Consider the following 24,002-nt stretch of genomic DNA (forward strand, 5'->3'; position numbering starts at 1 on the left):
GGCAGCGCTCGGCGCGAGGGAGCTGTCCCGCCTGAGGAGCCGCTGGGGGGCGCTGGCCTACCTGCAACGGTACAGCGTGGGGTCCCAGCCACGTGCGCGGAGCCAGTGAACAGCAGCACGTCAGCCCAACTGCGGCCTCGGGGCAGGAGCGGCTCCTCCCGGCAGGCAGTGCGCAGGGGCGGGCGTGAGCCGTGTGCGAATGCGCGGCCCCGGGGTTTTCCACCGCCTTCTGCAAGTGCGGCAGGCGCGGAGGTGGCTCCTGCTGCGCGAAGCCAGTTTCTCTGCAACAGACGACAGCTATCGGGGACTGCGGGGATTCTCCAGGGCCAGAGGAGATGGTTGACGTGCCCAACACCTTGATAGGGCAGTGGGAGCTGTGTTTGGGGCTCTGCGCGACCTGCAAGGTCAATGCTGGGAGTTCCTGGGTGCACTACCCCGTCCATTTCGGCCCCAACAAAGGGAGCAAACAGGATCAGTTTAGGACACGCAGCTCGCCTCTCTTCCTGGAGCTGCTGTGATGGGCACCTGATGCGTTGGACATCCGTTCGGCTCCTACCAGCCTGCCAAAACCACCCTGCATACACAGCCTACACAGAGTATGCTTCTACAGAAGGCCACTTTTGCAAGACTGGAAAAGACAGCTATTTTGTCTAAACAAACACAGAAAATAGAAGATAGGATATCTCCTAAATGAAGGAATGAGAAAAATCCACTGCCCCCAAAAAAACTAAGAAAAGGGAAGTAAGTAATTTACCTGATGAAGAATTCAAGAAAATAGTCATAAGAATGCTCACCAAACTTGAGAGTAGACTAGAAGAACTTAGGACAAAGGTCAACAAAGAGACAGTGTAAGAAAGAAGAAAGCAGAACTGATGAACACAATAAGTGAAGTGAAAAACACATAAGAAAGAATCAAGAAAAGGTTAGGTAACACGGAAAGATGGATCAGCCTCCTATATAAAACCAGTGGAAATCAACCAATCAGAATAGCAGAAAGAAAAACAAATTTTTATAAAAAGAGGAAAACTTAAGGGATTTCTAGAATCACATCAAGCACTCAAATATTCACATTATAGGGGTCCCAGAAGAAGAAGAGGCACAGAATGGAACAGAAACTGTATTTAAAGAAATAATGAAAACTTCCCTAACCTGGGAAAGGAAACAGATGAACTGCAGAGAGTTCCAAATAAGATGAACCCAGAGACACCAACACCAAGACGTGTGGTGGTTAAAACGGCAAAGGTCAAAGACACAATCGTGAAGGAAGCAAGAGAAACACAAGTTATACACAAAGGAGACCCTATAAGGCCATCAGCTGATTTCTCATCAGGAACTTTACAAGCCAGAAGGAAGTGGCAGGACATCTTTAAAGAGCTGAAAGAAAGAACCCTGCAATCTAGAATGACTTACCCTTCAAAATTATCATTCAGAATTGAAGGAGAGAGAAAGAGCTTCCCAGGCAAGCAAAAATGAACCTAATCACCAGTAAACTAGTTTTACAAGACATGTTAAAGGGACTTCTTTAAGTACAAAAGGAAAGGCCTTGACCAGAAATAAGAAAATAAGAGAAAAGGAAAAGCATCATAGGTAAAGCCAAATATTCAATAAATACAGCAAAGCAGACATTTAAGAAGCTACTTTGAAGGTTAAAAGAAAAAAGTATCCAAGTCAACTCACACTACAATAAGTAGGTAGGGAATATACAACAAAAAAAGGTCTAAACTGTGTCACCAGTAATATAAAGCATAGAGGGGGAGTAAAAAAATGTACTCTTTATACAATATATTCTTTTTTGTAAAAGATTTTATCTATTTATTTTTAGAGAGAGGGGAAGGGAAGGATAAAGAGAGGGACAGAAACATCCATGTGTGTTTGCCCCTTGCACGCCCCCACCTGAGGACCTGCCCCGCAACCCAGGCATGTGCCCTGACTGGGAATCGAACCAGCAGCCTTTTGGTTCGCAGGCCAGCACTCAATCCACTGAGCCACACCAGCCAGAACTACACAATATATTCTAACTTAAATGCCTACGAGCTTAAAATAGACGGCTATAAATAAAGAATGAGACACATAAATCTCACAGTAACCACAAACAAAAGCTACACAAAGAACAAAATGAAAGGAACCAAACAAAAACAGCAAATCACAAGGGGAGCCATCAGGACAAGAAGAAAGGAGCAGAGGATCGTTATAAAAACAACCTAAAAACAGTGAACAGAGTGGAAATAAACACATACTTATCAATAATTTAAATGTAAATGGATTAAATGCTCCAATAAAAATACATTTGGTGGCCAAATGTATTAAAAAACATAAACTAACTATAAGTTGCTTTCAAGAGACGCACTTCAGATTGAAAGATACACACAGACTGAGAGGGAAGAGATAGAAATGATATTCCAGGCAAATAGAAAGGAAAGGAAAGCTGGGGTAGCGATACTCCTATCAGACAAAATAGACTGTAAAACAAAAGGGTAAAAAAGACAAAGAAAGACATTACGTCATTATAAAGGGGTCAGTCCAAGAAGAGGGTATAACAGTTGTAAATAATCTACTCACACAACATAGGAGCGGCTAAATATATGAAACAACTATTAATAGACATAAAAGGGAAAATCTACAGTAATACAATATTAGTGGGGGATTATAAGCTTCCCCACTCACCTCAAGGATAGATCATCCAGACAGAAAATTACTAAGGAAAATGGCCTTAAATGCCACCTTAGATGATATCAACTTACTAGATATTTATAAAACATTTCATCTCCAAACTGCAGAATACAGGGGTTTTTTTCAAGTGTACATGGAACATTTTCTATGACAGACCACATGTTATGCCACAGAAGAAGCCACGATAAATTCCAATTTAAGAGGGAAGTTCATAACTATACAAGGCGTACCTCCAAAACCAAGAAAAATCCAAAATAAACAATGTAACTCTACACGTAAACAAAGTAGAAAAAGAAGAACAAACAAACCCAAAGTGAATAGAAGAATGAAAATAATAAAGATCAGAATGGAAACAAATGAAATACAAATTAAAAAGAGCAATAGGAAATATCAATAAAACTAAGAGCTGGTTCTTTGAGAAGATAAATAAAATGACAAATCTTTAGGCAAACTCATCAAATAAAATTTTAGTACCAGACAGATTCACAGGTGAATTCTACCAAACATTCAAAGAAGAATTAAGAGCCTTGGCCAGGCAGCTCAGTTGGTGAGAGCATCGTCCCAATGTGCCAAGGTGGCAGGTTCAATCTCCAGTCAGGGCACATATAAGAAGCAAACAGTGAATGCGTGAATGGGTGGGACAACAAATCAATGTTTCTCTCTCTCCCTCTCTCTCTCTCTCTCTCTCAATAAATAAAAAAATAAAAATAAATGAATACAACAGAGAAGAATTAATAGCTATTCTTCTTAAACAATTTAAAAAATGTGAAGAGGAGGGAATGCTTCCAGACTGGTTTTAGGAAGCAATTACTCTTACACCAAAACCAGATAAGGACATTACAAACAGAGAAAATTATAGGCCAATATTCTTGATGAACACAGATGCAAAAATCCTCAACAAAATATGAGCAAACTGGATTCAATCCATTAAAAGGAGTATGCACCATAACCAAGTGGGATTCTTCCCAGGGATTTAACGTTAGTTCGGTATATGCAAATCAGTTAACATGATACAGCTCATAAAGAAAGGATGAGATCTCCCTGGCTGGTGTGGCTCAGTGGATTGAGTGCCAGCCTGCAAACCAAAGGATCGCCAGTTCGATTCCCAGTCAGGGCACATGCCTGGGTTGTAGGCCAGGTCCCCAGTAGGGGGTATGCAAGAGGCAACCACACATTGATGTTTCTCTTCCCTTCCCCTCTCTCTAAAAATAAATAAATAAAATCTTAAAAGAAAAAAAAGGATAAGACCCATATGATCATTTCAATAGATGCAGAAAAAGTACTTGACAAAACTCAACTTCCTTTTATGATAATATATAAAATAATTATACATAAACATATAAATATATATAAGATATATAAAACAAAAATATATTCAATAAAGTGAGGATAGAAGAAACATATCTCAATATAATCATGGCTTTATATGACAAACACACAGCTAATATGCTCAATGGTGAAAAGCTGAAAGCCATTCTTTCCTCTAAGATCAGGAAAAAATAAAGATGCTCTTTGTCACCACTTGTATTCAACATAGTACTGGAAGCTCTACCCACTGCAATCAAAGAAGAAAAAGACATATAAGGCATCCAAACTGGAAAGAAAGAAGTGAAACTCCCATTATTTGTAGATGGCATGATACTATCTAGAGAAAACCCTAAACACTCCATCAAAAAGCTATTAGAACTAATAAATTACTTCAGTAAAGTTGCAAGTTACAGACTCCATATAAATAAATCTGTCGAGTTTTCATACAACAATAACAAATGATCAGAAAAAGAAATTATGAAAACAATCCCATGTACGATTGCATCAAAAAGTGTAAAACACCTATAAATAAATTTAACCAAAGAGGTGAAGAACGTAAATTGTGAAAATTATTAGACACTGAAGAAAGAAATGGAAACAAAATACAAATGAATGGAAACAACCCACCTTGCTCATGTATTGGAAAGTTAATAGCGTTAAAATGTCCTTAGTTTCTAGAGTCATATGCAGATTCAACGCTATCCCTACTAAACTATCACTGGCTCTCTTCTCAGAATTAGAACTAGTCCTAAATGTATATGGAACCGAAAGAGACCCCAAACAGCAAAAGAAATCTTGAGAAAGAACGAAAGGGGGGGTACCACACTCCCTGATATCAAACTATACTGCAAAGTTACAAATAATGAAAACAATACGGTAATAGCATTAAAACAGATATATAAATCAAAGCCACGGAATAGAGAGCCCAGAAATAAATCTCTGCAATATTACCAATTAATCTTTAACCAAGGAGGCCCAGATATACTGTAGAGTAAAAACAGTCTTTTCAATAAGTAGTGTTGGCAAAACTGGACAGATGCATGCAAAAAAAAAAAAGTTTAAATTGGACCACTTTCTTAGTCCAAGCAAAAATAAACTGAAAGTGGATTAAAAGCTTACATATTGGACCTGAAACCATAAAATTCCTAGAAGAAAAAATATGCAGTAAACTCTTTGACACTGCTCTTAGCAATATCTTTTTGGATACATCTACTCAAGCAAGGGAAACCAAAGAAAAATAAATAAACCAATGGGAGTACATCAAAATAAAAAGGTTTTGCACAGCCAAAGAAACCTTCAATAGAATGAAAAGACAACCCACTAAATGGGAGAAGACAATTGCAAAATGATCCATCTGATAAAAGGTTAATATAAAAATATTTAAAGAACTCATACATCAACTTAACACCAAAAACAAACAATCCAATTAAAAAATGGGCAGAGGACCTGAATAGACACTTCTCCAAAGAGGACATACAGAGGGCCCATAGGCATATGAAAATATGCTCAATGTCACTAATCATCAGGGAGATACAAATCAAAAGCTTGGTTGGAGCACCATCCCTATAGACTAAGGTTGTGGGTTCGATCCCCGGTCAGGGCACACCCAAGAATCAACCAATGAATGCATCAATACGTGGGACAACAAATCGATGTTTTTCTCTCTCTCTCTCAAAAATCAGTCAATCAATAAAAAGAGGATGAGCAGACAAGTTACAGATGGAGATAAACTGCAAACTATATCTAGCAAAGGAATCATACCTAGAATATATGAAGAACTCTTGATATCCAACAAATAATAAAACAAAATAACCGAATTTTTAAGGACAAACCATGTGAAGAGACACGTCAATGAAGAGGATACACGGATGGCAAATGACCACATAAAAAGTGCTCACTATCACGAACCATTGGGAAAATGTAAATAAGACTATAATGAGATATCAGCCTATCAGATATACACTTATCACAGCATCTATAATTAAAAAATAATGGCAATGCCATTGCTAGTGGAGGTACAATGGAATCGGGCTTCTCATATATTGCTAGTGAGCATAGAAAAGGGAGCAGCCACTTTGGAAAAGAGTTGGAGAGTTTCCTGAAAAACCAAAGAGTCATTCATCATACAACCTAGCAATCTTGCTCCTGGGCATCTGTCCCAGAGAATTCAATCAAATGTCCACACAGAAACCTGTATACGAACGCACAGAGCCATTTTATTTGTAATAGCAGAAAACTGGAAACAACCAAAATGCGTCTCGATTGGGGAATGCATGGACAAAGCGTGCTAGATCCACCCCCTGGAAGATAACTTGGCAGGAAGGAAGAACAAACGATGATACACACGCGACCCAAAAGGAAGAAAAGCCCATCTCAAATGTCACATCCTGAAGGACTGCAGGCATGTAGCACTCTCACGAGGACAAACATACAGAAACGGACAACACAGGAGTGGCTGACAGAGCTGAGGGGTTTCGGAGGGTCATGACCCTAAAGGGAAGTGGGAGGGGACTTGAAGCAAATTCTGTGTGGTGACTGTGGGGATCCTTCCACCGGTCTACACGTGACAAGATGACACGGAACCAGACACATGCACTGGACCGACGTCCCCTTCAGGTTTCGATGCCATACTATAGTCATGAATTGTGTGACTACTGTCTTTGCAACTTCCTGTGAATTTATAATTATTGGAAAACAAAAACCTCAAAAATGTGCTCTCACTGTATGTATTCTATTGGAATTACTAATATGGATACTTACTCCCGATGTCCGGCCTCAGCTTTTTATCATATTCTCTCAGCAGCTTGTTGAGAATAAGAGTCACGTCGGTGTCTTGGGACTTTGGAGCCAAAACCCACTTTTGGTTGGAGGATGAATCTTCATATTCATCCTCCTCCACCTCTCTGGACCTGTAATTACAGCACAAAGTGTTAGTTGCACCAGCAGCTCCAGGAAGTGTCTTAAATGTGGCCCACCCAAGCCCTAGTCCCAACCCCTGGATTCTCTCTCAAATTAAAAAAATAAAATGAGCCCTGGCTGGTGTTGCTCAGTGGATTGAGTGTCGGCCTGCGAACCAAGGGGTCACCGGTTTGATTCCCAGTCAGGGCACATGCCTGGGTGGCAGGCTGGGTCCCCAGTAGGGGGCGCGCGAGAGGCAACCACACATGGATGTTTCTCTCCTCTTTCTCCCTCCCTTCCTCTCTCTCTAAAAATAAATAAATAAAATATGGAAATAAAATAAAAGGAGACACAAATTAGAAAGATTCATTATGAAGAAGGATTCACGTCATCATGTCTTCATTAAATGTTACAAAAATGATTCCATGACCAAGGGAAACTGTGCTTGAGTCCACCCTGGGAACCTCTGAAGCTCAAGGCACAAACCTTCCGGATATTTGTCAGATGGTAACTTTATAGGCCATTGCCACTCTTCACTGCCCTCCCCACCAAGAAGACCTCATGTTAGTCGAATGTGGGAATAGTATTTACAGATTGCACACGCTAAAAATAGTTGAGTCTGACTCTGGGGTCTTTGGTCCATGCATGGGGACTTGATGAGCTGGGAAAAGACAGGCTTCTGACAACACGAACTGAAAATTAAAATCTTTTGCCCTGGCCAGGAAACTAAGTGGGTTAGAACATCATCCTGATATGTCAAGGTTGTGAGTTTGATCCCCAGTCAGGGCACATACAGGAATCAACCAATGAATGCATCAATAAGTGGAACAACAAATTGATCTCTCTCTCTCTCTCTCTCTCTCTCTCTCTCTTTCTTTCTCTCTCCCCTCCTTCCTCTTTCTTTCGTCTTCTTTCTCTTTAAAAATCAATAAATAATTTTTAATTAAAATCTTTCTAATACATCTTCATCATTTTGGCTCCTTCGTACATGGGTCCAAAAGAATGCTGGAGTGTCTCTGAGCTTGTTCGGTGCAGGGCTGTGCCTGACCGCCGCCTCTCCTGGGGGACTCGGATGGGAGTCCTCAATGCCAGCTACTTTTCTTTCTTAGTTCAGCTGAAGCACCGTTCTTTACTAATATTATTACATGTGTCATCTCTATTTTGAAATAGGGAGCCTTGTCCGTTGAACTTTTCCCTTATGGCTTTTAGGGTCAAGGCCATCCTTGCTGTGTGCGGGGGTGCATGGGGCTTTGGGGAGCGTGCCTTCAATATTTGAATTATAAAATGTATTTGCACCCCTCCGATTCCACAAGACAATAAATACTTGTCTGTTTGTTTTGTTTGCTTCCTATTCCCGCCCCCCCTCCCCCAGGTGTGCTGATTATGCTAATGCCAGCATTCTGTTTTACAAAAGCTAGATTTCTCACTTGTGGTCTATATTAATATACTGCAATTTTGATTCCTTAAATTGCTGGAAAACTGAATTTTGCACAGCCCCCACAAGTAATTTCCCTGGTTGTTGTTGTTGTTGTTCTTCTTCTCCCCCTCATTCTTCTTCTTCTTTTGTTTGTTACTGGGAGATCCAGGGTCTTGATAAAGTCCCTCCAGAATGGACTTTCTGGAGCCGCCATCATCACCCAGCCATCCAGGTTCAACAGGTGATTTTCTGAGTGAGTCCTTCTCAACAACAGTCCTTCCGAATGAAAAAGAAGGAGAAGGTCTCCTGCTGTACAGCAGCATTTGCAGGAGGACCTCCACCGACCAGAGAGAGAAAACCTCTGATTCGTTGCTCCACTCACTGACACTTTCATTGGCTGCTTCTTTATATGTCCCAACCGGGGATCGAACCCGTAACCTTGGCATTTGGGGACGATGCTCCAACTAACTGAGCTGCCTGGCCAGGGCTGGGATATAGGTTTCTTAAGTTAATTTTTGGAATTTTCTGAGTTATTTCTAATGAACATGAAATGAATGAAAAAAACTTTTTTAAGTTCACTATCTCTATTTTGTTTGCAGAATTATAATGTGTATGTGTCTATATACATGTGTATATTATTTAAAAACATATATAAGCAGATATCTGTCATATATTATATACATAAGTCTTTTTCATGAGTGTGAGCATAGATTACAGGACTGTCCCCAGGTCTGTGAGATTTCAGTAATGAGTACTGTGTGTCTCAACAGACCAAGTTCAAGTTTTTCCTACTCTGACCTAAAACTGTACTCTTACTTCCTAAATACCTATGGTCTAGAAGGAGAAAACAAATCATCGATCACAACCAGAAGTCGCCATGGATTTTTACTCACACTGAAAACTCACCAGCCACAAGAAACGTTATTGAACTTGGGCCACGCATTCAGGAAAGGATACGCTACATTTGATTATCTATAAAACTGAACTTTCCCAAATAACACTATGGATTTTTAAATGTCACCGTAAAATCGTTTCTCTTATCGGGAATAGTGTCAGGAATATTAATTTTATCAATTGGAAAAAAAGGAAAAACTGTCGCCAAAACCGGTTCTCTAGGACGAGGCTGGCTGGCCATTTATTCCAGAGCAAAGGCGCCAGAAGATGGAACAGAGAGGGTTGGCTGACCTCGGCCAAATCCCACGCAACACTCTCAGGCTGCGGTCCAACTGGGCCACAGAGCTTTCCTCGCCCCCCTCTGCAGGCTCTCTCTTCCCTTCCTCTCCTACCTCACCCCCTTCCTTCCTCCCCTCCCCACATCCAACGACAGCTCGCAGGCAGGGACGGATCTTGCTCTCCTTGCCCCAGGGATTCTGGGGCTACCGACAGACTGAGCTCCCTGAGCATCTTGTCAATGTTCTGTATCCACAGCCTTGGCTTCTGAGAAATGACTCCGAGCTACTTCAGTGACAGGTACTAAAATGAGTCTAATTCTCCCCCTAGTGGCGACGAGGGCTTCCCTGAAATTGCATAAGCTGCTCCCTCAGAGGCCAGGGAAGGTGAGAGCCGGAAGGTAGAAAGGAAAAGAAGCCGCTTTCTGCCTCTCTCAGGAGGCCAAGGGGACCCGCAGCTCGTGAACTGAGCTGGGCGGGACGGGGGGGGGGGGGGGGGGGGGGGGGGACGGACATGGCCCTGGCCCCTCGGTGGTGGACGCTGCGCTCCTCCAACCCCAATCCCACGTCCTTTTGCTGCAGAACTTGCGAAAAGGAAACAGAAGTCTCCCAGCGCTAACGCCAGAACGCGCCAGCCCCACGGGCCCTCGCTTTGATGGAAACTAAATGTCCCCTCGGGGGACCTGCTAGAGTGGAAATAAAACAAAAACGCTGTTTCTCCAAATTCTATTTGGGTGATCTATAATCTTCACGAGCTTGCTGTTATTTGGATTGTGGGCTCCGAGACACCATCGCCGCAATTAGCTTTTTCTGGAAAACAACCTGGCCATGGGCGGTCGCTGTCAAGTCGGTGCTCAGCCTTGGGTGCTGTTTCCCTGGCTCGTGCCTTCTCTTCCACCAGAAGGAGGAGGAGGAAGTCTGGAGTGTTTGACTACCAGGAGCTCCTAAGCCTTGGGAAGCAGCTAAGCGCCCTCCTGATATCACCCAGGCCCTGGCGTGGGTTAGTGCATTTCAGCGCCCAATAAACTCATCCATGGGTGTGAGAGTGGGGGCGCATCTCCCTCCAGGCGGCCATCTGCACCCAGCACAACTGTCTGTCACAACCTTTCCCAGGGCTGGGCCACACCGGGAGTGCATTCCGGGTGCCCCTGAGACCCCTCTGAGTATGAATGACAGCTTCGAAAGATGACACTGGACATCAGATTATTTCACACGTCTGTGAGACGCCTTCAGAGAACAAAGACACTTTCGTATGAGAGGCAGATAGCAAACAATCAGGTTCGCATTTGGATTTTCTCCAAATGCTACATGACTTCTCTTTGGAAGGCCAGGGAACCACTGGGACAGAGACGGTCCTGCAACACGACGCCTGCCTTGAAGGAGGCGGCTGTCCTGTGTGTGTGTGTGTGTGTGTGTGTGTGTGTGTGTGTGTGTGTTTGAGAATGCTTAGGGACCAGCCTGCTCCAAGTTCAACACACGTCTTCCTACTACACACATGAACAACCACAAGCAGTTTTCTTTTTAATTGTGTTTTTTGCATTACCATTCCCTCTTCCATCTCCACCCTCCTCTCCCCTGTAGTCATCCACCGCACTGTTGTCTCTATCTATGAGTTCTTTCTCTCCTTTTTTTCCCTCAATCCCTCCACTCCTCAACACGCCTCCCCACCCCTCTCCCGAGCTGTCAGCTTGCTCTGTGTCTGCGAGTCTGTCTCTATTTGCACCAGACAATTTTCCTTTCTTAAGTCACCACAGATCCAAAGTTATCTAACCCTGAGCTGCGTGAGGGTCAGTTCCCCCAGTCGGTGGCAAGAGCGAGGTCACAGACACATGACTTCAGATCTAGATGATGTGACTTGGGACCCCTACATCATGCCTGGTATCGTCAGCTGGGCTCTCCGTCTCTGAAGTAGAATCACAGATTCAGCGTCCGAATGTACACTCCCGCTCTCTGCTTAAACTGGAAGAAACTTCCATTGAAAGGCTTCCATTGAAAGGCTCTCTCCACCAGGCAGGTGGAGAGAGCTGCCTCTGAGTCACCAGTGGAGTCTGCTGTCCCTGACACACCATCTGCCTTCCACAGTCCCAACTTTTAGGGGATAGGCGTGCTCGGAGAGCCCCGGGCTTTCTTCCTCAGGGGCAAACACCCCTGTTGAAGGTGGGGAATGCAAACTGGGGGTCCCTTCTCGACAGGAGCACTGCTCATAGGCATTCCTGGCTCTTCCCCACTTCACGAATATGAATGAAAACACAAGACCTCTGACACTGCCGGCTGACACCTGCCGGGCTCCTGGTCCATACGGACACTCTCTAGCTCCCAGATTCCAGGTAAAGAAGCAGTGTCAAAACAAGGGTGTTTTGAGGATGGGGTTCCCTGAGATTCGGGGTGGGATGGTGTCAGGGAAAGATTTCCAAAGCACAGAGCAGTCTACAGTCTTTGGACCAGAGATCTAGCCTGGGAGGCAGAATTAAAGACACCCAACCTAGCATCTCCAGTCATATTTACAGCTATGGGGTTTAACCCTTCTAGTCCCACAGCCCCTCCACCCTCACCAGCCCTGTTCATCCTTTCCTGGAGTGACTGTAGGCTCCGTGGTTAGCGTGGTGTCCTGGGAGGAGGGTAAAGGTATTTATAACAGTGAGATGATTTCTTAGCTTCCCAGGCAGAAGCTTTATCCTCAATTCCAACATGCTGCCTTTATAGCTGTGTCTCCGCTCCTCTGTGTGGAGAGTGGCTCCCCCAGAGGGGTGCATGCATGTGTCTGCAGGACTGGGGAGCGGGGGGACAGAAGACCTTCCTGAACAGCGGGACTCTCGGCAGCCCACCTGGTCCCAACCCTCTACCTGCCTCCAGCCTGCTCTAACCTGGGAAGCTAGGAAATCACCGCTCCTGGGTCCTGGGGAAATTCAGAGTGGCAGCAACGATCCAGGGTGTGTGACAGACCCCGGAGCCCTTTGGGGGGGGTAGAGGTAGTAGATAAGGAGGGAGACACTGCTGGTCCCCTAGGATTTTGGTTTTCGAGACCCTTAAAAACACCAGATTATAAAAGCTTCAGGAGCAGAGTCAGTTCCCACGTTCCCGGCTGCTGAGAAGGCTGCAGCCATACGCGCAGCCTGGAGAGGCAGATGGCCATGTCCAGGGGAGATGGGACAGGTGAGGCGCGGGCCGACTCCCCCGGCTTCCCCGCCTGGCCCCGCGGGCTGTGCCGCAGCTCAGCCGACGGCGGGCGCGCCGGGGACTCCTTTCCAGGACAGCGCCCCGCGCCGCCCTTCAGCCTGGCTCGGAGCCCGGCTGGATGCGGAGCCCGCGAGCCACTTACCGCGCGTGCAAGCCGGAGAAGAGGCAGAGAAGGAGCAGTAGCTTCGGGGCCATGCTGCTGTGGAGCTCGGGGCTCGAGGTCCGAGGCCTCGGGCCGGGCGCCGCTTCCTCCGGAACGCGGTCCTCGCCTTCGCCGCCTGCTATGCCGCGGACTGCGGCGAGACACCCGCACCAAGCCTCTGGGGCAGGACAGGTGTGGGCTCCCGCTGCCAGCCGCGCCCCCGACGGCCGGCGGGTCTGCGCGCGGCTCCGCGGGGCGCACTCGGGACACCCGGCCGCCGCGGCGCGCCACCCCCCCTCCGCCCGCGCTCCCCTCCGGGTCCGCTCCTCCGGGTGGCGGGATCGGGTGGGCGCGAGCGTTCCTTGGCCCCGCAGCCCGAGGCCGGGCGCGGCGCAGCCCACCCCTTCACCAGCTGCCAGCCAGTGCCCGCGCGGTGGGCTGTGCGCGCGGTGGGTTCTGCGCGCCGTGTCCGCCGCCGCGCGCTCGGAGGTGGGGGCAGCGAGGAGGCTGTTCGCGGCGGCGCCTCCGAGGCGGTCCCGGCGGGGAGGAGATTCCCCAATTACACGCCTGACAACACGCTAAGCTAAGACAGGGAGGATGGAGTGGGCTCTGGGTTTGAGACTGGGAGGCGGGAGGGCTCCGCGCGGGCCGGGTGGCTTGAGGTTCCCGCAGGGAGCCTGAGGGTGGGTGCGAGGGACTGGCACCTTGGGGCCAAGAGGGAGCCCCCAGTAGCTGCTGTCATTTCAACAGGAAGCAGTGGCTCTCCGGGGGCGCCCTCTGACCTCCTGTGCCCCCCCCCCCCCACACTCAGTGCGCCTCCCTCTCGGTAGGCTATGGCCCAAGAGAGACACGGCTTGCTGAAACAGCCTCTCCGTCCCCACGTCGTACTGGGTCGCCGGACCTCCTCCTAGGCACTACCACGATTCTGCTTGGAAAAGTGACTTGCTGGGGAGTATTTGAAGAAAAGCACCCCCAGATGTGTACCTTTCTCATGGGAAAAAAAAGAGCCGAATGCACCCCAATAAACAGTGGTGGGGAAAATAAATGTGAAGTCAAAAAGGAACAGACGTTGTGTTTGATGGAGCTAGGAAGGGCACTTTATTTAATGTATCGAAATTCCAGAGACTGAAAAATTCATTTATGTTTTCGTTTGTAATAATAACCCAGAATGCTCGTCTTTCACCATATAACTACAACAATGTAGGCATAGCTTAGAATAAACCCCTAAGAAGTTTGCTTCTGTGTTGCAAAAAAAAATTAGTTCTTACTGTTTTATACTCAGAACTCTTATGTATAGAATTATGAAAGGGTGCGATATCTTTTTCTTTAATGCGGTTAAGTAGTTTTGTTCATAAAATACCTAGAAGAGTAAGTTGGATGTTGTCCCTTATTCTGCATTCGCCAACTTGAACGTGGACAGGCAGTGGAGTGGACTGAAGCTGTTGACGGTGACTTTTTTTTTTTTTAACAATGGACCTGTCACCTCCTCAGCATTGCTGTCTTCTGGTCCCTGTGTGGCCTTCGACTCAGTCCACTCCTTCCCAGGGTGTCCTCTTCTGTCTCCCACCCCTCTCTTACTGCGGTTTTGTCCAGAACATTCCTGGATCCTGCCACTTCCAACACCTTTACCATTTATTCCAGACTCAGTGGAATGAGTCTATTACACTCTGCCCTAAGCTCTAATTTTCTCCACCACACAATGGAGCACTTTAGAAATCAGTTAAGCCCTGGCTGGTGTAGCTCATCGGATTGAGCGTGGGCCTTTAAACCAAAGGGTCGTGGGTTCAATTGCCAGTCAGGGCACAGGCCTGGCTGTCAGGCCAGGTCCCCAGTAGGGGGCGTGTGAGAGGCAACCACACATTGATGTTTCCCTGTCTTTCTCCCTCCCTTTCCCTAAAAATCAATAAATAAAATCTTTTTAAAATATATAAATAAATAAAAATCAGTTAAGTAATTGGTTATCATTCATTAATTGCTTGTAGAAAGAAACATGTCAGGTCCCCACCTAGCTTCTACGTGTGCTGCGAGAAAAACACAAATAAAAAGATTCTGTTCTTTCGTGTCTCAGTATCTGATGCAATAGTAGGAACACAAGTAAAAATAACCACCAGATATCGATCACATAATAGGGACCCGGGGCTGATGTGAAGGCTTCGCACAGATTAATTCATGTGAACTCTTCTACAGTTATTTCCATTTTAAAGATGGAGCAAGGTACGGGGATGCGAACTCACTCCGCTGAGATCACAAAGCTAGGAGGTTCAGCGTTGGGGGGTTAACACCGGGCAGCTGGTTCTCACATCGCAGTCTAAATGACTAGCCGTCTTGCCTCTCAGGTGAGTAACAGCTCAGTAAACACTTGTCCTTTGCTTCTTCGAGCCAAGTTTGAGACTCCTTGCTGTATTCTTTATCATCTGAGCGTGAGTATAAATGCTTAAATATTGTTGGTAATCGAAACGGATCAACCACTCTTGAATATTCTTGTAAACGATTTGTATGATGAGACGTGCCCTATGAAGTTTTCATAGTTCGATTAGTGAAAAAGAAAAAGAAAAAAAGTGATGTCCTTTATGCATCTGTCTCTTGTTTGTTCTTCCTCGCATACGTTCGCTGTGTGGTTATTGTGAATGAACGCAGCCTGAGGTCATCCGGAATTTGGGATGCCTGGCTCCATTTATTGGACTTAGAGGGTCAGCTTGGTAGGCCTGAATATTTTAGCTTGAAAAACTCCCCTTCCCGTGTTGAGATCTGGAACAAGATTTCTCTCTCTCTCTCTCCCCCTCTCTTCCCTTCCTTCCTTCCTTCCTTCCTTCCTTCCTTCCTTCCTTCCTTCCTTCCTTCCTTCCTTCCTTCCTTCCTTCCTTCCTTCCTTCCTTCTCTTTTTAAGCTAAATGAGTTTAGTTGAAGGAAAAATCCAATCCAAGCTTTCTGGGCCTAAGTCTGCAAGCAAAATGCAAGGTCAGGAACCTAGAATTTTCAAAGCGCAAGCTTTTAGGCTTTGATTTTCTTCCCTTCCCCAGTTTGAGAGGTGCGAAAGGGGTGGGGCGGGTGGAAGGGCGGGAGAGAGCGAGGGAGGGAGGAGGGAAGCGGGGCTCCGCAGAGCATGCGCAGTGCACACTCTCTTTTTCTTTTTATTGTCCCCGGTTCTTTCCATCTTCAACACCGGAGAAGCGGACAGTTCCACATGGGCGCACGGGGATTTGCAAGCCGTTCATTCCCCGAGTTCGCAGGAAAAGAAGGGAAATAAAACGTACCATAAGCGGCAGCGTTGGGGATTGCTCCCCTGGTCCGAAGCCCATGCACCCTGCGGGCACCGAGCCCCGTGCAGCGGGTCTGGGTGCAGGTCTGGAAAGCCCCGGGCGCGGGTAGGGGCTGCGCTGCGTCGCGGCGGGAGGTGGTGGGGGAGAAACCCCAGCGGGGCGCCAACCAGCTGCGGCGATATGGGACCCTCTAGTGGCTTCTAGGAGCAACACCCCAGGTTTCCCTTCCTGGCCTCGCTTCACCTCCTACAGGCGCGCAGAAGTAGAGCGAGCTCCGCGTTGAACACAACGGGACCGTTGCAGCGCTTAAGTTTATTCCACTCTCTCTCTCGCTTCTGGGTTTTGTTTGAATCCTCTCCCTCCCACTCTGCAAACTGTACTTCTAAAGTAATGATGTTTTATGGTTAAAAAAACCCCAAACTTTCCCTCTTCAACTTAGAGAAAATATATCGAGGGAAAATATACACAACCAAATGCACTCCTCTTAGAAAAACGGCTTTTTAACACATGCACACGCCATATGCACAAGGAGAGCATTGTACGTCATGCAGATTAACGTGAGGACAATTTCCAGGTGTCCCCTCCGAGTCCCCAGGCCAACTTCCCAGGCAGCGTCCCCATCCCCCCCCACACCCCTTCCAGCTCACCACAATAGCCTGCTTTTGCCTGCTCTGAAATCTCACATGGAATCACGCAGTCGTTTCTACTTAACATCTGGTTTACTTCACCCAATATGTTATTGCTTTATGTAGCAGTTCTTCATTTTTTATTGCCGCATGTGGCATTCCATCGCGTTCCTCAATACACCACACACTATTTCGCTGACATCAATATGTTTCTACAAGTCTCTTCGTGAACATAGGAGCTCAATTCTCTTGGTTATCTGCCTAGAAATGGAAGTTCTAGATCACAGGGGAGGCATAGGTTTGGTGACAATAAATATTACGAAAGCAGTTTTCGAAGTCACTGCATCCATTTACAGCCCGTTGGCTGGGTGCGCACAGCACATGGCGTCAATGAAATGCAGACTTGTCGCTCTTTTTAATCACAGACATCCATTCAGGTTGTCCTCGCTGAGCACAAAGTCTTTCCAGCCACCGGAGCATCTTGAAAGTGTCTCTCAAGTCTTTTGCTCATGTTAACCCTAGTTTGTTTTCTTTTTGTTTGTAGAAGGTCAGGATGTGGTTTTTTAACATGATTTTTAGAAACATTTTATTTATTTATTTTTAGACAGAGGGGGAAGGAGGGAGAAAGGGAAGGGGAGGAACATCCGTGGGTGGTTACCTCTCGGGCGCCCCCTACCGGGGACCTGGCCCGCAACTCAGGCATGTACCCTGACTGGGAATGGAACTGGCGACCCCTTGGTTCGCAGGCCAGCGCTCAATCCACTGAGCCACACCAGCCAGGGCAGGATGTATTTTGGATGCGGGCCTTCAATGTGTGGGTGAGGACTATCTCTCCTTAGTCAGTGGTTTGCCTGCAGTTCTCCAAACAGTGTTTTATAAACATTATGTTTTGTCTCCTGTTCAACAAATCTTTGCTTATCCGTAGATCATAACGAGAATCTATGTTTTCATCTAAAAGCTTAAGAAAAAAAGGTCCTTTGAAGACCAGGTTTCATTTCTAATTAAATTTAGCATATGACTTTATTTTATGATTCCATGTTTATTTGTCTGCCTACAGATAACTAATGGGCCTGGCATGATTTATTGAAAAACGCCATCTTTTCACCATCAAATTTGCATAACTCAGGTGGTGATGTATGAACGCATCATTTTCTGGGCTCGATTCTCCCAGTCCATCACTCTATATTTACACCAAAGCCACATTTTAAAAAAATTATTCTAGCTTCAAAATTATTGTTCATGGCTACAATTTCTAGCACTCTGAATTTATTCTTTCAGCTTTTCTAGGCCATTCGCATTTCCATGTAAGCCAGCTTATACATTTTTCCCCCAATTTTTTAAACCAATTTACTCTGAAATAGTCATAGGCGTAAAAAGAAACTTATTTCCATATCATACAACATGATTTACAGTCCCTAATCTAATGTTGTTAATCGTCCCAATAACGTCTTCAATACCATTTTCCCCCATATGGGCCAAGGACCCACTCGGGGTCACAAAATTCATTCCTTGTGTGTCTTTAGTATATTTTTAACTTACGACAGTTGCTTGGCATTTTGTGGTCTCTTATAACAATGCTAGTTTCAGTAGAAGCAAGTGATTTTGCAGAATGCACCTCAGTTGGGGTCTGTCTGCTGTTTTCTCATCACCAGATTCTGGGTGTGTAATGTGGGCAGAAATCTCAGGACGTGGCCTCAGGGACACAGTGACAATCTGCCCTCGTGGGTCACATTGCTCATTGGGCTAAATTGCTAACCTCCAGATTTCTCCACTGTGAAGTTACTTTAAAAACAAACAAACAAACAAAAAACAATTGTTAACTGCCCTAGCAAGTGTGGCTCAGTTGGTTGACGTGTCTTCTCGTAACCAAAAGGTTACGGTTCGATTCCCGGTGAGGGCACATGCCTAGGTTGTGGGTTCAGTCCCTGGTCCCCTGCCCAGGCACCTATGAGTCCTGGTCTGGGCACAGGCTGGGACAACAGAGCTATGCTCCTCTCTCACATCGGTGTTTCTCCCTCTCCCACCCTCTCTCTCTAAAACATGGGTGGCAAACACAAGACCCAAGGTCCAAATCCGGCCCCCCACCTTGTTTTGTCCGGCCCTCCGCCTTGTTTCTACCCAGTGGCAGCACCGAGCCCTCGCTTAACTGTTAAGGAGTAGTCACATTTATACAGTCCTAAAGTTACATTTGGCCCTTTGAAGGCAACTGTGAGGCTGACGTGGCCCCCGGTGAAAATGCGTTTGTTACTCCTGCAAAAGGCAATGAAAAAATATCCTCAGGGGAGAGTAAAATAAAATAAAAAATTCTTTGAGAATATTTAACTAACTTCCTCTTAGTTTGCATAGGTGATTATTGCCTGCCGATTGTAAAATGATGATTTTCTAATGCTGTTTCCCCTACATGTATGAGTTGGCATGTACTGTAAAGAAGCACTTTATCTCTTCCTCTATTATTACTTCTGTACGGACTCACGGTTTCTTGCTTTATGCAGTGTATTTTAATCCGTTACTGTTATTACTTATTGTTACTCTCACATTATACAAGATGGGAGCAGTAAGAGCTTCTTCAAGCTGACTCCCAACTCCTCTGAGCCTGTCCCCAATGAGTATTTTTTAATCCTCACCTGAGGATCTGGTTTTATGGATTTTAGGCAGAAAGGAAGGGCGAGAGAGACAGAGAGAGATAGGCCGATCGGTTGCCTCCCATATGTGGCCCGACCAGGGCTCCAACTTGCAACCTCATCATGTGCCCTGACTGGGGATCGAACTCACAACCTTCTGCTGTATGGGATGATGCTTCAACCCCAACCAACTGAGCCACAAGGGCCAGGGTCCCCCTTTTTTACATCGCACGCTATATACAACTTTTCGCATAGTGCTTCTTTAAGTTTCTCAATAACGTAGCTTGGAAATCACTCTATACCAGTAAATGCAGTCTTCACTCATTCTCTCTATGTAGCTACATTGCATCCTGTGCTCAGATATAATAGTGTGGAAATCAATCTACTTTGTTGGGGCGCTTTAGGAGCTTCAGGTTATGCTGGGCCACGTACCCATGTGCGGGGCTATAGTCTCTTTGATCGCGAGTCTGCTGGGCTTCATGGTCATGGGCCCGGGAGCTAGTGGGGAGATGGGGGGTATCCCTAAGTTACAATGTCATGGAGCTCACTGTTCTGAGGTTCAGCTGCTCTTTTTCAATAAACACTTCTAATGTATTGTTTGCCTTTGGTTACATGGCCAGAGTTCTCAAGTGGTTGCTTTTGATCATCTTGCCAATGTTGTCATTGATTTTTGAAGGGAGAGTTTACTGAGGACTCCTCCACCTCTGGATAATAAATTATATGGTCACGGCCCTGTTCAGGTAGTTCGGTTGGTTAGAGTGACGTCCAGATACACCAAGATTGCAGGTTCGATCCCTGGTCGGGGCACATACAAGAATCCACCAATGAGTGCATCCATAAGTGGAACAACAAATCAGTGTTTCTCTCTCTCTCCCTCCTTCTCTCTAAAAATCCATAAATAGTTGTCACCACACAGCAGTGTGTCCCTAAGCATTGTGATGGCGAATTTGGATGGGTTTATAAAAAAAAGACCCTGAAAAATGTTATTTATGGACTTTTAAGAAAATACCTTTGGGTGGGAAACCACTACCCCTACGCAAAGAGGTTCCCTCACGTCCAGTCTACCCAGTTTCCAAGACCCACCCCCTGCATCAGTTCCCATTCACTGGCCACCTGTCATTGGCCAGGAATACGCTGGCTGCTATGGAGACAGGGGTAGCAACAGGAAGAAGGTAGAATAAATGAACTGCAATTAGCGTATTAACTCAGTTCGAGCTCATGTCACGTTTTCCTTTCTAAAGTCATACGTTATAAGACACAGCATCCCATCTCTGCTTTTGTCTTTCAATCGGAACTCAGAAAAGCTAAGGAAGCCTACTTCTTAGACCTTCATGTTAGGGGAAAAATCTAGTATTTTTGAATCACGTATTTCCCTAATGAATCCATGCCCATTTCCAAATAAGCCACCGATTATCTGATTTGGGGGTTGAGAGAGTCTATTGAAAATGACAGCGACACAAAGATAATCACGCAAATCTGAGATGAAATGAACCTTCTGACGCACTTCAAAAACATCGTCTTGCATTGCTGCAGACGTAGCAACTAATTGCGAAGATCAGAGTTTTACTCGAATTCAAATCCTTGGCATGTTTGCTGGCGGCCGTGATTGCCTCACGTGCATCCGTGTTATAAAGCAGACATCGAGATTAATTTTTTTCAATATTTAAAACTGCTTTTGTGGAGAGAGCTACGGCATTTCCGATTTTTAAACAGAGTTCTTTTCTATTTGAAGCTGTTTCTTACAATGGGGGCTAAGGGTGATTGATGACCCGATCTCATCATCGTGAATCTCGCCCAACTCGGCCAACATGACCATTTACATCTGTAATTGGAAGGAGAGATCGCACCAAGACACTTGGCCTTGGTGCTTCTCTCTCCTCCCTGCTCCCCGCCTTCTTCTGCTCCCCCTCCTTCCCTCCCCACCTCCTTTTCTCTCTCTCTGATGAAGAAGGGGAGAGGGGCGAGGGCCACCCTGACAGGTCCATTCCATCGCGAGAGTTGCTTCTATCCCAGAATCACAGATTATTATACAGAAGAAGCAACAGACTTAAAGGTCATGCTGTCAGAGGGGAAAAAAATCTCTGGGGCATTCTTAACATAGCGAGTCCGGCGGAAGGAACGCCTGCTTGAGTGTGGACTACAGGGTCGTACTATGTGGGTGTGATCATTTATAGTTCTAACGTGAACATCTCATCTAAAATGTCCTATGGTGTGCTTGAGTGCGATATGGTTATGTTACAGAATGATATGCTTATGATTTGGTAATAAAAAAGGGGGGGCGTTATTTGTGCCGAACCCCATGTAATCATTCAACCCGGCTTGAAACCAGATTTTCATTTTAGGTCCTATACTTGTTCAAAATCAGCTTCCGTCTGAAAGCAACGGCATGGTGCTATGAGTCCACAGTTAATAACTATGAGAACTGAAAGCTTTGCCTGCATTTTCTCCTAATGTGGGACACGATCTCAGCCAATCAGTGGATTGGGGTTCAGTATCCTATTTGTAAAGTAGAGATTTCTAACTTGCTGTACCCTTCCCCTGTCGCTTGCTCCACAGGAGACATAGAAAACTATCTCTAAGGTGTGAACAAGTAGGTTAGAAGATTTACCAACTCCTGATGAATCTTCAGCAGGGGTATTTGCTGTACCAATTTAACTTTGATAGTTATGTAGAAGCATTTGATTGTATACATGCATTTGGGCCAACTTTAGCCAAAGCTTGCCCCAGATAGAAACACAGCTAGATTCCTCAGAATTACAGAGTGCTGATTGCTGACTTATTAGAATATTCTGGCTATTTATGGTCATGTCAAAAGAGATACATTTAAATACCACAGTTCTAAAAGTAGGGCACAGTAATTTGTAATTATTTTTAAACGTTTTCTTTCTTGCCTTGTTATCATTTTCCCCAAGGTGATTATTTTGTGTTCATTAAAAATACCAAACACTGAAAAATCTCCAATACAAAAATCAGAGAGCAGAAAAATGTCATCATTTGGGCAAAATGGGCATCGGATTTGAGCTCAAGCAGCACGTCGATGCGGAAGCGAGTGCCAAATTCACTCAGCAGATCTTCCAGGACTTCCTGCTAACCAAACCGAGAGCTTGTCAAGACAATTACGGCAACCGGATACGGAAGACATCATTTTCTATTAGGACTAAGACGTTTCAGATGAGTGTTTATAAGTGTAGTCCCTTAGAAGTAACTTACGTTATATATTTTTCTCCAAACGTCAATGCAAAGCGAAACGGTAAAGACTGCGTCGGAGAAATGTCACTAAGCAGTCGATGAAAACGCGTGTTTCATATCGAGTCTCAGGTCTGCCTTTTGCTTAGGCAGATTTTAGGCTGATACTTGACAAAGCACACGTTATTCCACCCACAATGCAGCATTTGTAGTAGAGAAATGCATCCGTGTGAAGATCTACGATCCTTTCCTGTTGTCTTCCACCCTTCCTTCCACGTGTGGCGCCCTGAAACCAGGCATAGAAGGAGCAGTGAAATATCTCTGCCCCTGTAACCACCAGCTAGCAAAAAACACACCTGTCTTTTGGAGACACGTGGGTTCTGTCAATCCCTGCCACTACCCTGATAAATGTGGTAAATGACCTTGAATCCTGGAGAAAGGCTTTCCAGGACCAACCCCTGAAGTTTTCAGTGAACGGATGCCAAGGGCATTGACGCGGTTATTCAAGGTGAAACACACCACCTGTGCGCGCGCACACGCGGGTCTGGGCCCACCACACACCGGGAGGGTGGGCAGCTTTAAAGAAAGATGTCCCATTAAGGGTCCAGGGAGGCAGGCCTCACGTCCATAGTTGGCTAACGGTCATAATCTCCCTCGGATGATTCCAAATGAGTCTCAGAGGGGGTGGAAAGTGTACCTTCCACCTACGTTGCTCCTGGGAACTTCCTCCAACAGCAAGTGGACGGTCCAAACGCAGTGCTCAGCATGACAGATCACAAACAGCGAAAACCAAAAGGCGGGCATGCAGCAAGGGCCCAGCGGTCAGCTGGCCCACAGCACGCACCCACGTGGGGAGCGCCCCCTGCTGGGGCTCCAGCAACAGACCCCTGGAACTTCACCGTGCAGTTGTCTGTATTTACATGACAAGGTAAAAGCTTGTGGTTTTGCCTACGGACCCTCGCCAACAATTCTTTTTTCTTTTCCTTTCGTCATTCTCTTTTTTAAAAATGTCTATTTTTCAATTACAGTTGACACTCAATATTATTTTGTATTAGTTTCAGGGGTATAGCATAGAAGTCAGACAATCATATTCTTTTTTTTTAATTCTCCCTCGAGAATATGTTTCTTCATTGTAGAGCGAGAAGAAGGGAGAGAAAGAGGGATGAGAGAGAAACACTGATCGATTGCCTCCCATATGCACCGCAACCCAAGATCAAACCCCACACCCCAGGTACGTGCCCTGACCGGGAATCGAACCCACCACCTTCGGGTGTATGGAACGATGTTCCAACCAACAGAGCCACCCAGCCAGGGCAATCCTATTCTTTATAAAGTGCCCCCCCCATGATATTTCCAGTGCCCACCCAAGCAATTTCATAATAGGTATCCTCCGTATTAAGAAATGAATCCATCAAAACAAGAACTTTTAAAAACCATGACATTTATCCATGAGATCAATTCATTTTTTATTCTTTTTTAATGAACATTGAAGGTCCATATACAAAAGCTAACAGAGCAATAAGTCAGT

At 45.6% G+C, this 24,002-nt stretch overlaps 1 protein-coding gene across 1 annotated transcript in view; it reads right to left on the reverse strand.

Moving 5' to 3' along the window:
• Positions 1-13,022, reverse strand: part of GABRG3 (gamma-aminobutyric acid type A receptor subunit gamma3) — a 331,989-nt gene extending 318,967 nt beyond the window's left edge. Inside the window, exons 1-2 of the mRNA XM_024561807.3 lie at positions 12,782-13,022; positions 6,739-6,887 (exon numbers count right to left, since the gene is read on the reverse strand). Of these exons, the coding sequence (XP_024417575.2) occupies positions 6,739-6,887; positions 12,782-12,834 (202 nt within the window). The 5' untranslated portion in view covers positions 12,835-13,022. The remainder of the gene's footprint in view (positions 1-6,738; positions 6,888-12,781) is intronic.
• Positions 13,023-24,002: the final 10,980 nt, after the last annotated feature.

The sequence above is a fragment of the Desmodus rotundus genome, chromosome 10 (genome assembly GCF_022682495.2).
Source record: "Desmodus rotundus isolate HL8 chromosome 10, HLdesRot8A.1, whole genome shotgun sequence".
Taxonomy (NCBI): domain Eukaryota; kingdom Metazoa; phylum Chordata; class Mammalia; order Chiroptera; family Phyllostomidae; genus Desmodus; species Desmodus rotundus.